General features: G+C 38.3%; 1 protein-coding gene across 1 annotated transcript; it reads left to right on the top strand.

Annotated features, from left to right (window-relative positions):
- Positions 1 to 15,914: 15,914 nt before the first annotated feature.
- Positions 15,915 to 17,725, top strand: LOC145121389 (uncharacterized). Its single transcript, XM_079057142.1, has 3 exons — positions 15,915 to 15,990; positions 16,568 to 16,993; positions 17,091 to 17,725. Exons 1-3 carry the CDS (start codon positions 15,915 to 15,917, stop codon positions 17,723 to 17,725), a joined length of 1,137 nt encoding a protein of 378 aa, XP_078913268.1.

Genomic DNA, 17,725 nt, shown 5'->3' with positions numbered 1-17,725 from the left:
AATCGGTTCTATGTGACTTCTACTGATGATTTTAGTAGATATGGATATGTCTACCTAATCAAGCATAAGGCAGAAACCTTTGAGAAATTCAAAGAGTTTAAGCAAGAAGTGGAGAATCAGTTGGGCAGGAACATTAAGATGCTTCGATCCGATCGTGGTGGTGAGTATCTTAGTACTGAGTTCCTTGACCATCTTAAGGAATGTGGGATTGTCTTACAATTGACACCTCCTAGGACACCACAGTTGAATGGTGTAGCTGAGAGGCGCAATCGGACCTTGTTGGACATGGTTCGTTCCATGATGAGTCGAGCTTCGCTACCAATCTCATTTTGGGGGTATGCCTTAGAGACTGCCGCCCATATCCTTAATCTAGTCCCTACAAAGAAGGTTGCCAAAACAGGCACCTCGCAGATGGAATCTTTGCTTTGATGAGAAAGTCAAAGAATTTGGCTTTTCAAGGAGTGAAGATGAATCTTGTGTCTATATCAAGGCTAGTGGGAGTATAGTCAGCTTTTTGGTACTGTATGTTGATGACATACTACTCATAGGAAATGACATCCCAACCCTGCAGGAAGTAAAGTCCTGGCTTGGGAAGTGTTTCGCTATGAAGGACCTTGGAGAAGCTGCCTATATCCTAGGGATAAGGATTTTGAGAAACAGGAGTAAAAGACTAATTGGACTTAGTCAAAGCACCTATGTGGACAAAGTGTTGAAAAGGTTCAACATGCATAACTCCAAGAAAGGAGAGTTACCCATCCAGAGTAACGCCAGATTGAGTAAGACACAAAGCCCTAGTACTGAGGCTGAGATAGCAGAAATTAGTCGAATACCTTATGCTTCAGCTGTAGGATCGATCATGAATGCTATGACGTGTACTCGACCTGATGTAGCCTTTGCTTTGAGCATGGTTAGCAGGTATCAGGGGAACCCTGGCAAGGCACACTGGACTGCGGTAAAGAATATCCTCAAGTACCTACGGAGGACTAAGGACTGGGTCCTTACCCTCGGTGGCAGTGAGGACTTGAGAGTTGTAGGGTACAATGATGCTAGCTTTCAGACTGACAGGGATAATTTCCGCTCTCAGTCGGGCTGGGTCTTTACTCTAAACGGAGGGGCAATTACTTGGAAAAGTTCCAAGCAGGAGACAGTGGCTGATTCCACTTGTGAATCAGAGTATATAGCAGCAAGCGAGGCAGCAAAGGAGGCTATATGGCTAAAGAACTTCATCGGAGACCTAGGAGTTGTACCAGCTATAAAGGAGCCAATGGAGATTTTCTGTGACAGCAATAGTGCGGTTGCCTTAGCCAAGGAACCAAGAGATCATGGGAGATCCAGACACATTGACAGAAAATATCACTTCATCAGACATCGAATAGAAGAAGGAATCCTCGTGGCAAAGAGGGTATCATCGGATGAGAACCCAGCAGATCCCCTCACGAAGGGACTGACTCGGGCTAAGCATCTCCAGCATGCTCGGAGCATAGGGCTGAAGGATGATATTAGTTTTAGTAGTTAGATAATCTTGAAATTTGTAAAATGTAATTGACATTTGATGATAAATAAAAGCTGTTATTTATGAGTAAAGTGTTGCTATCTCTTGTCAATCGTTTACTATTATTTCTTTTTGCATGTTTTGACTTCCAGAATAATTATGTTATGGTTTATATCATATTATTCAAACTCTCCACAGTCGGTCATATGTTGGAAGTAGATATGAATCAAGACTGTCATGGGTTGGCTTGTAGAGGTCTAAGATGTTAGACAATGTGGGGCTACAACACTCATGAGTGCTCATAAGTTCTGAGTATTGGATTCAACCCACGCTCACTTGTATCACTTCATGGAATTTATCTCGAGTGATCGTGAGACGGTAATATCATATAAGTCTTCAAACCTAGAGATATGATTTGTTGCCTATGAGTTGGTTATGCATTGATTGCACGAAAACGCATTGGTAACTCGATGTTATAAACCGTGCTTTTGTGTGTAATTCAACAAGTAGTAGAGCAAACATATGAGTCGAAGTTTATATGTTCCTTCTAGGATTAGAAGCGATATCTGGGCCCCTCGATGATTTTGTTTTGACCTATGTATTGGGCCCGGTCAGAACTAAATTGATGTGTTCAGTTAAGTTCTATGTCAAACAAATCGGAAATCGGGAAACAAATGCTGGACAATAAGCAAGACCATGTTCCATGTATTTGTCCGGCTGATATCTAGAACAGAGGATTATATGATCACTTATCTAAAATGGCGCTTCATAGTTCAACAGAGTTTAAAGAGTTACGATTGCTGATCGGTTCCTGAAGTCATACTTGCAACTATAGTTATTAGACTTATCCAAGTGGGAGACTGTTGGATATAGTGTCTAAGTCCATAACTATATTTGGTATGTACTTGACCCGACCCGGTATGGTCCATTTGGGTTGCACTTCACCCGAACAATTTATGGATAATCGTTTGAGAATAGTATAAGTTATGATTTATTAATATATTATAAGTCCTAATATATTAATATAAAATCATATTATTTAATTAGTATTGATCTATAATTAATCTAGAATTAATTTAGAGATCAAAAGTATGACTAATTAAATATGGGCTCTTGTATTTATATAGTGTGGGTTAATGCTTATTTGGAATGGGCTAGGCTTGCATGGAAAGTCCATGGATACTCCATGGAGCTTTAACCCATGGATCTCATGGAAATGAAAAGACATGGGTATTAGGGTTTACATGAATGTAACCCTAATCCACCACACTATATAAAGGAGGCTTTGGTTCTTGAAATAACACTAGTTGATGTGTGTAAACCAAGAGGGCCGATTTCAAGAAGTTTGTGACTATTCTCTCAAGTTTCCAAGTTTGTGGTGATTTGTGACTTCCATTTGAGGCATCCACATTATTGGTGCTAGGCTCTGAAACTCCAAGCAATCAACTACTACTACAAGGTAAGTAATTCTACTAGTTTTATTTGATTCAAGTATCCCATGCCATGCTAGTTAGGATAAGAACCTTGGAAAAATAATTATTTGCATGTATCTTAGTCAAACATAGATCCAAGGTGTCTAGGGTTGCATGTACACCATAGGAGTGTTAGAATGCTCAAAACCCGTCACCTTAGTACTAATCTAGCATGCAGTTCTCATAAACATATCGTAACATAAACTTGTATGGGTAATTTGGGATAACTTACTGATGGGTTTCGAGCAATACATCATTCCTATGGTGTACATGCAAACCCTAATAGGTTTTGGATCTAGTTTGTCTATTGAACATGCAATTGAATATCCAAAGCTATAAACCCTAGATCTATCAAATAAGAACTGGAATAAGGGTTTAGTAATTACCTTTAATTGTTATATTGTAATAACAATCAATTCCTTGCTTTGATTGGCTTCAGAAAGCTTAGTGCCTCAAGTGTTGCACCTCTAATGGAGTCACAAACACCACTAAACAATTGGATGAAGGAGAGAAGAGAGGGGAGGCACCAAAAATGGCTGGAAACCCTAAGGAAACCCTTAGCCACGTTTTTGGGGCATAGGGGTCCTTTATATACATGTAGGCTATTAGGGTTTGCAACTAGGAAACCCTAATCTGACTGCTTAGGCCCTAAGCAGCCCATTGACTCCTTTAACATATCCCTTGGACGAATTCCTTATGGGCTTCCTATAGAATTCTTCCAACCTATATATTATTAGGTGATCCATAGCCCAATTGTAATTATCTTATAATTACAACTCCAGTCCCCTAAGTTTAATTAATCTCTTTTAGCCACTAAATTAATTCTTAATTAATTCTTGACTAATATTAATTAAACTATATGATTTCTCCTTTAATATATTATTCCCATAATATATTAATAAATCATAATTAAACCTTTCTCTCCTTAATTCATCCTACATATTGCTATGGTGAAGGCAACCCAAAAGGACCATGCTCATAATCGGGTCAAGTACATACCAAAATAGTTATGGACTTAGACACTAATCCAACAGTCTCCCACTTGGATAAGTCTAATAACTATTTTGCATAACTTCAGAACCTGATCAGCAATCGTAGCTTTCAAAAGCCATTGTCAACTCTGATCTTATCAGGTACGCGTGTCCTTTAGATAAAGGATCATATATTCCTCCATTCTCAAGATATCGTATAGACACAAGACATGAATTTTAATCATTCTCTCTATACTGTTTCCCGACTTCTGATTTATGACAACTGACAACAGACTATAATTGAACACATCAACTTAGTCCCGGCTTGGCCAAGCGCTTAGGGTGTCATCACTAAATCATCGAGGGGCCCACAAATATCTCTTTTATCCTACTTTGGGTAAAAGGAATGGATAAACTTCGACTCAAATGCTTGCTTGCACCTATTAATCGAATCACACGCAACAATAAGTTTTATAACACCAAGTTACTGGTGCATTTACTTATCATCAATGTGCAACCGACCAGCAAATAACAACTCACACGTCTCGGTTTCAAGAATATACAATGTTATCGTCTCACTAATCACTTGTGATAAAATCCATGAAGTGATTCAAGTGAGCGTGGGTTTAATCCAACACTTTAATCTTATCAAAGCACTCATGAACTCTGCAGCAAACTTGTGCTATGTCTAAACACTTTAGACAATCCACAGACAAATTCATGACAGTCTTCCTTCATACCTACTTCCAACGTATGACCGACTGTGGAGGCTCGAATAACCTAGTTATTCTGGAAGTCAAAACATGCAAAGTGAAACGCAATAATAATATTAATCCTATATGGCCCCAAAACTTTTGAGCGTAAATAAAAACACTTTTATTTAAACACCATATTGATTACTCATTATTCATTGCTTACTGTTTCAGAAAATCAACTTATTACTCGAATTATAACCACAATTGTCCCATGCTCCAAGCATGCACACTTTGGTTTCCTATGGTCCATACTTTGTGAAATAGATCAATTGAAAAACTTTTCCAATGAAACTCATTTCACAATCCCCAATCCTTATTATTAGTATAAGAATACCAAATTCTTACCACTTTTAGAATATGTCATATTCTAACATTTTATGCAAAGATTCTTTCGTAATGTCATAGCACAAAAGTTACCAAGATCCGGCTAATGAAATTACAAGGTATTCTATCGGAAATTGTTACAAGACAATTCCATAGACGTGAAGTCTCACATTCAAAGTACATTCCTTTAAACATCATTCTCGCATAAAAGTTTCTAATCTAGACATATTTCTTAATATCCAACTCCCATTAATGGAAACATTTCCATATTAGCCATATGACAACTCATTCTTAATAGAATCTTATCTATTCATAATAATGTCAATATAGTCCATCCAGTACTATACTTCCAACTACTCACAAGCGACAAATCCTCAGTGAACCTCAGATCGTCCTTTGATAGTTGTTTAATTATTTTAGTCAAAACCGATTCTAGTCCCTTTTTCCCTCTTAATGCCCTAGGCATTTGGAAAATTTTAGAACGGTCAAATATTATAGCATATGCAATCGATCCTATACTCAAAGCGTATTGGACACGATGCATAATGTCTCACATAAAGACGTGATACTTTATCATCCTTCTGCCATAATATTTTATGTGCCATGTTCCCACAATTCGAACTATGAAGAGGGATGCCATAATCATAATCGAATTTTGAGAATGCACTATGTATCCTTGACTAACTTTATTAACATTTCTCGATCTAAGCTTTAGAATTTTGAAACGAAGTATAATATTCTCTCCCTTAATTATAGCAAAACAACTTTTCAACCTTTGCAACTTTGCAAAGTGAATCTTTGTTTTCTATAATTAATATTGCTAACTTGCAATACTTACCATAATAATCATGCTCCCACTAACATGATGATTATTTTCTTACCAGCATAACACTTATGCCCCCACTAGCTTTGACATGTATTCAGAAAACAATTGAACTTCCAGAAAACAATGCTTATTGAATTCCTTAAGTTCATATTTCTAATACCTAATGCTTTGATAAGCCTTTATCTAAGATTTTTAAGCTCATACACCTTTGCCTTAGATAGCTCACATGTGTGTCTAAACAATTCAGAATTTATGTTACTAAGTCCCAAATGTTCAGACCAATTGCCAAATCTCACAATTCGAGCTATGAAAAGGGATGCCGTAATCATAATCGAATTTGAGAATACAAATTTTCACAATTGCTATCTTCTTAAAATCTCTCTTAGTCAAAACATTTCCTCACAATCATTTTCTTGAAGGAGGGAAACCTTATGACACTTAGATTTTATGATGTATGTGTTCCTATCCATGTGAATTTATCAAAACGAAGGTTTGCGACAAATCCAAAACCATATGGACTGAACTTGTTCAATCTTGATTTCTTGCCTCACGGTAACACGAGTGCCCACCATGTCTTCCAAGCAACTCACCCCTACATATCAATTTACTTTCCATTGATCAAGGTGCTTTGTCTTTGTGCATTCAAATGAGAACTCATAGAACTCACATGCACAATTAACTCAACTGGAATGATACAGAAACAAGATAACGTCAACACGATAGGTTATATACCTCAAGTCGTGTGCTAGTGATGATCAATTAGGTTTATTCTTGATTTGTTCTTGAAACTTTTCAAGTCCATTAAGACTCCCACTGACTCCTTGACATATGAGGTTCTCTTGTCAAGAAACATTTATTGACAAACAAATATTCAAGAGTTAGTGTAGCCTTTTAACACTTCACACAATTGATCTTGGTTGGTCTTTGTCTTATCCAAGACATCACAACTAACCAATTTCAAATGTGCAAGAATAAGAAAACTTTTCCAAATTCCACATTTGTTGAGTGTTATAAACCTACTAAAGACGTGTCACTCAATTCGCAATCTTGGAGTATGACTCTAAGATTCGATATTGGAATGAAGTATGATTGACTTCTTGATTTAACCATTTCCATAATTCCCGATTCCTCTTCTTAGACATACAAATGTACTAAGACTCACTTAGAGGATCAATTAAGATATGGTTCTTGTGACATCCCCTAATTTCTTGGCCAGAAAAGACCGATTTAATTTATGTTTTTTAAAATAAAGTCAGAGAATCTTTTTAAAAGATGTTGCGGAATTGGTCCCCAAAAACAAAACATGATAAAAGTTTGTCAAAACCTTTCTTTAAGAAATATATAATTTCCTTTTATATCAAAACCTTGGGATGTCATGTTCCGATACAGATCAAAAGCATAAACAAGATATTATAAGCCTTACAACAGTTATTCATAACTACTGGCCTATAATCCATAAATCACTCATCATCATCATCCGACTATGCTCGGGGTCCACTACCTGTAATATAAAAAGCTGAGTGGGTCAGGCTTGGAAGCCTGGTGAGCATATAGGGTTTTCAACCCACAATACATAAATTTATTATGTTTAAACATCAATCAGTCAACCAAATTTCCCCAACCCCATTATCTTATTAATTTCTTAAGGGTTTACCCTAAGATTCAACTATCACTCCTTCCTAAGGATTCATCCTAAGGAATAGGCACGAAGTCACATCGTCACCTATGTTTATACAATAGGCACTAAGTCCAAAGCTCTTATTTATCGACAGTATTATTGACAGTATTCACCCCTGTCATATATGTCAATGGGTTTTTAGAGTACACCTTATGAACATATAGTTCACCCACCTACAGGTTGCAAGCCTGCTAGTGTTCCACAGACCATCTAGAATAGTCCATGGTTGTCATCCATACTCTGTGGAATGACGGGGGTCACCGTTTGGGTAAGGGCTTTTCTCATATTTCACCACTCACCCTCAACTTATGACCAATATTGCTGATCATCTCCTTTATCCAACTCACCTTTCATCACACACCCATTATTTCATCTACCCATGTTTTACCCAACATTTTTGTAGATAAAAATACATATACAGTTTAAATTATTTAAAAACATGTATAAATCACACCTTTAACATCCAACTCAAAAAAACAAACAATAAATATTCACACAGCACGTATTTTATATAAAATACTTCATATCTATGTGTAAGGTGAAAGTAACTACACACTCACTTGATTTAATGAAAATCGGGCAGCAATTCGTTTCCTAAAACGATCGTTTCTAATAAAACCGGGAGTTTTATTGAGAAACCGGGCTCTGCAAAGGGTCGGGCTTCGAAACCGAAAAGATAAATTTTCCGGGCTTCACGGGCACTTCGTGGCGTATTCCGGGGGTTATAATTGATACCGGGGCTTTGGGGGAAGTTAGAATGAAAGAAATATGAAATTTAGGGTGAAAGGTGGCAAATTTCCAAAGTTACCCGGGAAGGCTCGCAGCCTTCTATTTATAGGGAGGAGCTTCTGATCGGACGACTGAGAAGCCTCCAGGTGGCGAAGATCCGAAGCTCGCAGGACATAGGCTCGCACGTGGCTGCGCATGCGAGGGGGCTGCTGGCAGCCTCTGATTGGACCGAAGTCCGGATCCGAGGAGGGAAGCTCGTGGCTTCTGCGAGGGTTCGGACACAAGGAAAAGGGGGCACGTGTCGGATGACTCAGCAACATTCCGGACACGCGTCGGATTCCTAGTGGACCCCTTCGGATGACTCAGCAGCTCGGATGACTCATCCAAATTTCGGACACGTGGCATGCTCTAAGCGAAGGTGACGTGGCCGAAGCCACCTATGCGAAATTTCTCGGTTTTCGCGCCAAAACTTTTAAAATCCATAACTTTCGCATACGAGCTTCGTTTTTGACGTTCTTTATATGCACGCGTAGGTAAAATTACGCTCTACAACTTTCGTTTAGACTTCATCGGCTAATTTTGAATTTAATTTTTATATTATTATTTTTAACAGACCGGGACAGGAAATCCGTTAAAAATTCATAACTTCTTCATCCGACGTCCGTTTTCGTCAGACTTTTTACCATTGTGCTACTAATGACAAGACCTTCGATTCTCGTTTAGGTCGTGTCGGCTAAAAATCACTCGATCTAAAATTCGAGTTTTTAGCTGTCTACTGCTAAGCTGAAACTTCGAAAAATCATAACTTCCTCATACAAAGTCAGATTTGGGCGTTCTTTTTATACCTACTCTTGGTTTAACGAACACTACGAGTTTCGTTTAGATCACCAAGTCCAAAAAGTAGTTTATCAAAAACTCACTTTTTACGACATTCGGCACCGTGCCGGTTTTGTCGTGAAACTTCGACAGATCATAACTTCTTCGTTATAACTCGGATTTCGGCATTCTTTATATATCCGTAATCCTTGTCACGCCCACTACAAGTTTCTTAATAGATATCGGCTTTATCTAAAATTTAATTTTTGACGCTCATTTTTATTCTTAATTAATTAAACCCTAATAATTAAGCATAAAACACATAATTCACATAAAATTCACATAATTCCTTTTCATTTCTTCTAAATGAGTTACAAAGGTTAACCTAGACCATTATGTCAATATTAATGCCTAGCCTAGAAACACGGGCGTTACAGTTCTTAATCATTAAGACTTATCATAAAACACAATAAAAGGTACTCTCCCTTCTTCTTAGAATAGAGAAACTTTTATCTTTCTGCCTACTCGATTCTTCTTATTCGTTCTACTATTAATTGAAAATCTTTCGATCAAATCAGAATTATACTTAATCTTATAAGTATAACCATGTTTACTAAACTTTAGTAAATCATGACGAATATCTTTATCACTCTTGTGGGGGACTTGATCAACGCACAACCTAGTGTACTCGATCTCCTAGTCCTTCTCTTGACACTTTGTCAAAGATTTAGTCTAATTTCCAAATATGAAGTTTCTCATTCATCACGCAACCAAGTTGTATGACTCCAAGTTTCTGTCCAATTGAAACTTGGGCAATGAGAATCTTCCCTTATTTGGCAAATTCTCGACATTTCCACAAATAACATAATTAAGAATCAAATCCATTATTGCTAATAATAGAAACAATTAAACATCAATTTTTCATACACACCATTGCAAGGATAAATAAATAAGACAAAATCAAAATTTATTTTATTGCGGAAAAATTTGTCCTTACAATGCAATTCAACTGAAAAACTATGCTATTTCATATTTCTTATCATTCTATCCTAACTCTAGAGTAGCAGCTCAAAACATCTGATCTTCGAATCCATGCGATCGAAATCCATTTCTTCATGATCAGATTCAACATGCTTCTTCCTTAAGCTTCCCCTCTTTTCTTTGATCCTGCAAAACATCAAAATGTAATCTTATCACATCATGTATTAAGAATCAAAATAGGAGCTTACAGAATTAGATAATGGATTTTACCTAAAGTAGAGCCATATTCCTTGACTCTCCCATCTTTTAGATCTCTCAGGTAGTTTGGGCAGCTTCGTCTCCAATGCCCCTTCTCTAGGCAATAAAAGCAAATGGACTCCTTTGGCACAACACATGGGGCAATCTCATGCTTAGTCCTTTCTGGACTTCCAATGTTGCCAGTGTCCATTGAAGTTTGGGAGTTTGATTCACCAGACAAATTTGCTTGACTAGCACGCCAGATCATTGCTGATTCAGCAGCTATAAGCGAATAGGTGAGATCAATGAGGGTCACGTCGTGTTCCATCATATAGTACTCTCTTACGAACTCACTATATGATTCAGGAAGTGACTGAAAAACCCAGTCAACAGCCAACTCACCTGAAATCTCGACACCCAACATCCTTAACCTGTCAATGTGTGACTTTATCTCCAAGACGTGTGCACACACATGTTTCCCATCTTCGTGTTTACTTGCCAATAGGGCTTGAGTGAGCTTAAACTTTTCAAGCCTTTGAACTTGTGGATTAGGGAGAATAATTGGAGGAGGTGGAGGAAGTGAAGCATGACTCTCATTTCCTTGATCGTATCGTGGAACGTCATCTTCATTTGGAAAGCTTGTTCCAAGGGACTTGGGAAGACCATTGTAAGATTTAGACATCTACAAAACGGGAGAAAATTCAAGTTAGTTGATAAGAATCCTTGATGTAACACCCAAATGGAACATCAAGGCTAGGATCAAGCACAATATTCTACAACCTAGAAGAGGGATGCCGTAATCTAGTTGTAGAATATTTAAATGTAGGTAAACGACGATTTACCAATTCCCACCATGAAAAACAAAATGAAGTTTAAGTTTTAAATGAATTGAAACTCCTAGATCTTTTGAGATTCATTGAACTTTTCAATGGCATGTTTAATCTCGATTATGTCCTTCAAGTTTGCGACTGGAATGCCGAGGATCACAAACAAGGTGTGAATAACCATGCAAATCACATGGTGCACCCAATGCTACTATCACCTAATCAATGTGCCGGTTAGCCACACACGCTCCATCGATCTATGATAAACATCGAGCCACCCTTCGCCACCAAAGCCAATCCCAAATTAGTGTGCCGGTTAACCACACACGCTCCACTAACGTTTGACAAGGGTACGAAGTGTAATTCCATGGATTAGCATACAATTTCACATTTTGCCTAAAGTAACTATGATTTGGGAATTTGTAAAAGCATTTAGTTACTTTGTACTTCATTATACTTATAATGGAAGGTTTCGTCCTATCCTACCCGTTCGGCTAACGACCCTCCACTAGTCAAGAGTGCGGTGGGTAAGAGTGGATACCCATTCAATCGCCATTTTATAGGCAATTTCCTTAAACACCCCTTATAACCAGCTTCGTGAATGAGGACTACTAACGGTAAGACTGACTGTTTACTCATACATATATATAATATTAGACTTTTAATGTTATATAGTATAGGGTGTATTTTACACTTTTAAAATACTAGGTGGTCTAATTTAATAAATTATACTTTTAATTTAATTAAATGTAAACCAAAACTTCATGGAATTATTAACTCTCTTTTAATTATACACTTTAATTAACTAATAAAACCATAAGGGTGTAATTTGAACATTTTCAAAAATAAGAGGGTTTTTAGAATTTAACATTTCAAAATTAAACTTTTAATCAACTTTTAAATTCCAAAACTTGAGGGCAAGTTTTGAACTTTTCAAAACATTAGGGTTTAAAATTTAAATATTTCAAAATTAAACTTTTAATCAAAAATTTAAATTCCAAAACTTGAGGACAAGTTTTGAAACTTTTCAAAACACTAGGGTTTAACTATTTAAATTTCAAAAACAAAACTTTTAAGTTCAAATTTAAACTATAAAACCTAAAAGGGAAAATTGAAACTTTTTCACAAGATAATTCAAATCTAAATTACAAATAATCAATCTTTATCTAATAAAACAAAATATTATTTAAATTTTGACAATTATCTTCTATTTTGGCAAGGATAATCACCATATATACATAAAATTCGGATTTTATTGATAAAAACTGTTTTGGTAATTATCCCACAGCAAAATAGGTAAGAAAATCGCAAAAACAGGCTGCCAGATCCATGGACTCGCCGAGTCAGGGACTGGACTCGCCGAGTCGGTCTGACTCGCCGAGTTCATCCACTGACTCGCCGAGTCAGTAAGGCAGGGGCAAAAAAAACTTCATTTTTCATGCAAAAATCGATCAATCAAGCATCAAATTCACTAACAAACAGCCCTAGGCTCTAATACCACTGATGAGTTTCGAGCAATACATCATTCCTATGGTGTACATGCAAACGCTAATAGCTTTTGGATCTAGTTTGTCTAATGAACATGCAATTGAATATCCAAAGCTATAAACCCTAGACATATCAAATAAGAACTGAAATAAGGGTTTAGTAATTACCTTTGATTGTTATATAGTAATAACAATCAATTCCTTGCTTTGATTGGCTTCAGAAAGCTTAGTGCCTCAAGTGTTGCACCTCTAATGGAGTCACAAACACCACTAAGCAATTGGATGAAGGAGAGAAGAGAGGGGAGGCACCAAAAACGGTTGGAAACCCTAAAGAAACCCTTAGCCACGTTTTTGGGGCATAGGGGTCCTTTATATACATGTAGGCTATTAGGGTTTGCAACTAGGAAACCCTAATCTGACTGCTTAGGCCCTAAGCAGCCCATGGACTCCTTTAACATATCCCTTGGACGAATTCCTTATGGGCTTCCCATAGAATTCGTCCAAACTATATATTATTAGGTGATCCATAGCTCAATTGTAATTATCTTATAATTACAACTCCAGTCCCCTAAGTTTAATTAATCTCTTTTAGCCACTAAATTAATTCTTAATTAATTCTTGACTAATATTAATTAAACTATATGATTTCTCCTTTAATATATTATTCCCATAATATATTAATAAATCATAATTAAACCTTTCTCTCCTTAATTTATCCTACATATTGCTATGGTGAAGGCAATCCAAAAGGACCATGCTCATAATCGGGTCAAGTACATACCAAAATAGTTATGGACTTAGACACTAATCCAACACTTACTTGAGCTCGGCTAATTGCATGCACCACACCCCTTTTCTCTTTTCAAAACTCTTTCTCTTTTCAAAATTATTTTCTAAAAATGGTTTTATTTTTGAAAAATTTTCATACCAAGTCCTTAGTTTGAATTCAGACACACCCAAGAGTGTGCCCGAATCCCTCAAACCAAGGCTTTGATACCAACTTGTAACATCCCAAAAATACAGTCTAAAATTTTCGTTTTAAATCATTAATAAAACCATAATAATAAAACCATAGTCATCAAACAACATATAAAAAATCATAAATAGTGTATCTCAAAATATCATAACAACTGTCAAATATATCAGAGTATAAACATCCCAGACTGAAACAGATGGTGTGTGCACTGCAATCATCCCGAGCTCCTCTTTTGAAAACCGAAGTACCTGAAACCAAAACTAAAAACCGTAAGCACGGAGCTTAGTAAGTCTCCCCAAACTACCACATACCATACACATAACATGCAACTAAGAGATACAGACCCCCGCCCACTCTCATGGAGATTCGGCCCCGCCCACACTCCACTATTTAGGAGATTCGGGCCCCGTCCACACTCCGCTGTCTAGGAGATTTGGGCCCCGCCTACACTCCTCTGTCTAGGAGATTCGGGCCCTGCCCACACTCCGCTGTCTAGGAGATTCGGGCTCCGCCCACACTCCGCTGTCTAGGAGATTCGTGCCCCGCCCACACTCCGCTACTAACATGCATACAAGTATCACACATACTACAAGTATATCTAATTCTATCAAGCAGTCACATATCCATACTCAAATAATACTATGAGATTCGGGCCCCGCCCACACTCGGGTACTATGAGATTTGGGCCCCGCCCACACTCGAATAATAATGAGATACGGGCCGCGCCCACACTCACATACATAAACAACCACATACATGTATCACACAGACAACAAGTATAACAATCTAACAATCTAACTGATATCTATACTCTGGTAATAATGAGATACGGGCCCGCCCACACTCCGTGTTCCTATCAAGAACATATAAACTACACGGGACGACATTGGTGCCTTAGACCCGTTCTTACTGGAAGAGGACTCACCTCGCACTGCTGAAGTCCCGCGAATAAATCTCTGGCTGCTAGCTGACAGATCCCTAGACTGTCAACATCAAAATAAAATCCAATTAACCATTTGGATTTCCAATGCATACTCTAAAATACACACTTGGGGTAAAAGGACCATTTACCCCTAACATAGCTTGGTCCAAGACCAAGGCCCAACTCATACTCTAAAGGTCCAAAAGTCAAATAATCAACCAAGGCCCAAATATGGCCTAATTTTCCAAATTGGGCTCAAACCCCTAACATGTTCTAACCTTAATGCCTAACAATTTATTCTGGTCCAAACGCTTGGCAGTCCACTGGTCCAATATCTCATAATCATCAAGGCCCAACTATGGCCCATCTATGGCCCAATTTTTCAAATTGGGCCCAAACCTTTCCAATGGGCCTTATCCTTAAGCCCAATCCAAGTGTTCTAGTCCATTTACTTGTTAATAGTTGGCCCATCAAGAGTCCAGACATGTAGGCCCAACAGAAAGGCCCAACTCTAAACCCAACACAATTAGGGTTTTCACATGAAATGACGATTAGGGTTAATTAGAAACACTTAACCCATGAAGGACTTAATCCATTAAGTCCATCCATCTACTAGGTCAATCATACGGTATAATTAGGCATAAGCCATACATCAATCCACTGGTCCAAATGCGGGTCTCGACAATCCAAAACTAACATATTCCAAAATTAGGGTTTTCTAAACCCTAATTAGGGTTTCTAACCTAAACACATGCCACTTAGTCTAATAATTAGATTTTTGGGTCAATTATGGTTTCATTAGGGTCCCACTAGGCCGGGTACCACCCAATACCACCTCAGGTAGTGGTGGTCAATGGCGGCACATGGCGGCGCATGGCGGCGGCCACCATCTTGTGGTGGTGGTGATCTTCTTCACTTTTGACCAAGAAAACTGATATATCATTTACCATTAACACACATAGCATACAGACACACACACAACCACCACCCACGGTGGCTGGTGGCGGCAATGGGTGGCAGAAAACGAAAGCCACCATGGTGGTTCGCCTCACCCCCGGTCAATACTCTTCACGGGTTCTAGCAGCAACACTTGCAAAACACAACATGAAATGACCACTCTCAGCCACCCACTTGGTGGCTGACACCGCTGAGATGAACAGAAACGGCGGTCGACGCCGACAGCAAAATAACGACCAAGTCGTGCACGCTAGGAAGAACACAGGGGCTTACCGAGATTTTTCGGCAGTGGTCGCAGCAGAGAAGGCAGGTAGCGAAGGGGGGTCTTCACCGGTGGAGGGCAGCGGCGACCCGCTGTTGGCATCCTTGTGCTGCACTTCGTCGCTGGCGGCAGCTTCGCCGGCGGTTTGGTTGCGGTGGACTCCAACTTCAATGGTGAGGAGGCGGCGGCTAGAAGAGCTCCAAGCATGGCGGCTGAAGGAAGTTATGTGAGGTTTAAGGTTCTTGGTTGCATCCGTTCAAAGAGAGGGAAATGGGGATCTGGTATATCCCGTGACTCCAAATCAAACTTGAATTCATTTATCCTATATTAGTCTCTCCCCACAATATTTGTTTTCAATTTAAATCCAAAACTTACACTTTAGCCCTTGTCTCCATAAATCTTTTCAACTTTAATCCAATATTTACCATTCAGCCCCTCTCTTCATGATTTTATTTCAATTTAAATCCAGAATTTACCAAACCCACCCTCAACCTCCAAAATTCTTTACAAACTAATCCGGGACTTACATTTTAACCCCCAACAACAACGCCTTGCTAAATTATTCCGCATTTAGGGCCACTATTCGTTTATTAATTTTATCTATTTATTTATTTAATAAACGGGGTGTTACACAAGGCGGTCCTCTTTTACATTTTCTTTTTATTTTAATCATGGAGAGTTTACATGTGGCTTTTCAACGAGTTGTTGACCAAGGTTTATTTCGTGGTATCTCTTTCGATTATTCGTCTGGCTTTTGCTTATATCATATTATTTATGCGGATGATGTTATCTTTTTGGGGGAATGGAAGGAGTTAAACATCAGAAACATTGTTCATGTGCTTCATTGTTTCTTTTTAGCCTCGGGCTTGAAGATCAACTTAAATAAAAGTAAGCTTCTTGGTTTTAGGGTGCCTAGCATGCAGGTTGAAGATTTAGCTTCTCTTATTGGATGTGTGACTATGAAGACTCCTTTTCCTTATCTTGGTCTTATAGTGAGAGGGAGCATGTCCCAGATTTCAAGTTGGAAAGATATTATTCTAAAGGTGGCGGAATGGCTTTCCAAATGGAAAGTTAAAACTGTATCGGTGGGTGGTAGATTGACTTTAATTAAGTCTACCTTGGGATCACTGCCGACTTTCTTTATGTCCTTATGTAAGGCTCCCATTGGTATTTTAAATTCGTTTGAGGCTATGAGAAATAAGTTCTTCATTGGAGCTAATTTAGATGAGAAAAAAATGAGTTGGATTGCTTGGAAAAAAGTCTCAGCTCACAAGAAACATGGAGGTTTGGGGGTTAGCAGTCTTTTTTGCTTTGAATAGAGCTCTTCTTTTTAAGTGGGTTTAGAGTTTTTTCAATAATCCTAATTCTCTTTGGGTGAAAGTGCTTAAATGTATTCATGGAGAAAATGCTTTCGTTGGAAGTCGGTTACCTATGGGAAAGACCTCGGTTTGGCTTGATATCTTGAAAGTAGTAAATCACTTAAAGGATAAAGGTTTGAATCTAATGTTGTTCTATACAAAGAGGATTGGAAACGGGTCTACCACTGCTTTCTGGGAAGATATATGGATTGGCGGTTCACCTCTTAAAAGTCAGTTCTCGATACTTTTTAATCTTGAGTTGGAAAAACAGGTGACTGTTCAAGCTAAGATGGAACATGACTTTATCGTTTCTTCTTTTCGTAGATCTCTTGGGGGGGGGAGCCGAATCCATTCAGTGGAAAATTTTTGTCCGGTTGTTGGGTTCCTTTTCTTTCTCGGTTGCTATGACACGTGGTTTTGGGCTCTTTCAGGAGTGGGGGAATTCATGGTGGCGTCTGTTAGATCCTTCATTGATGAGAAGACTCTTCATTTTTCTTCTTCAGAGACTAAGTGGTGTAAATTGGTGTCCATAAAGGTTAATGTATTTGCGTGGTGGATGAGTCTCGATAAACTCCCAACTAGACAGAACCTTTATCTAGGGGATTGGATGTTCCGTCTTTTGTTTGCCCTATTTGCGATTCTCTTGCAGAAAACATAA

The sequence above is a fragment of the Lactuca virosa genome, chromosome 6, assembly GCF_052849685.1.
Source record: "Lactuca virosa cultivar CGN04683 chromosome 6, Lactuca_virosa_CGN04683_v6, whole genome shotgun sequence".
Classification (NCBI taxonomy): Eukaryota; Viridiplantae; Streptophyta; class Magnoliopsida; order Asterales; family Asteraceae; genus Lactuca; species Lactuca virosa.
This window is presented reverse-complemented; position numbering and strand designations above follow the sequence as displayed.

Coding starts and splice junctions, on each gene's coding strand:
- LOC145121389 (XM_079057142.1), top strand. CDS start 15,915: ATGGCGGCTGAAGGAAGTTATGTGAGGTTTAAGGTTCTTGGTTGCATC. Junction 15,991..16,567: donor GAGAGGGAAATGGGGATCTG/GTATATCCCGTG, acceptor GTTTCTTTTTAG/CCTCGGGCTTGAAGATCAAC. Junction 16,994..17,090: donor AGCTCACAAGAAACATGGAG/GTTTGGGGGTTA, acceptor TTTGGGTGAAAG/TGCTTAAATGTATTCATGGA.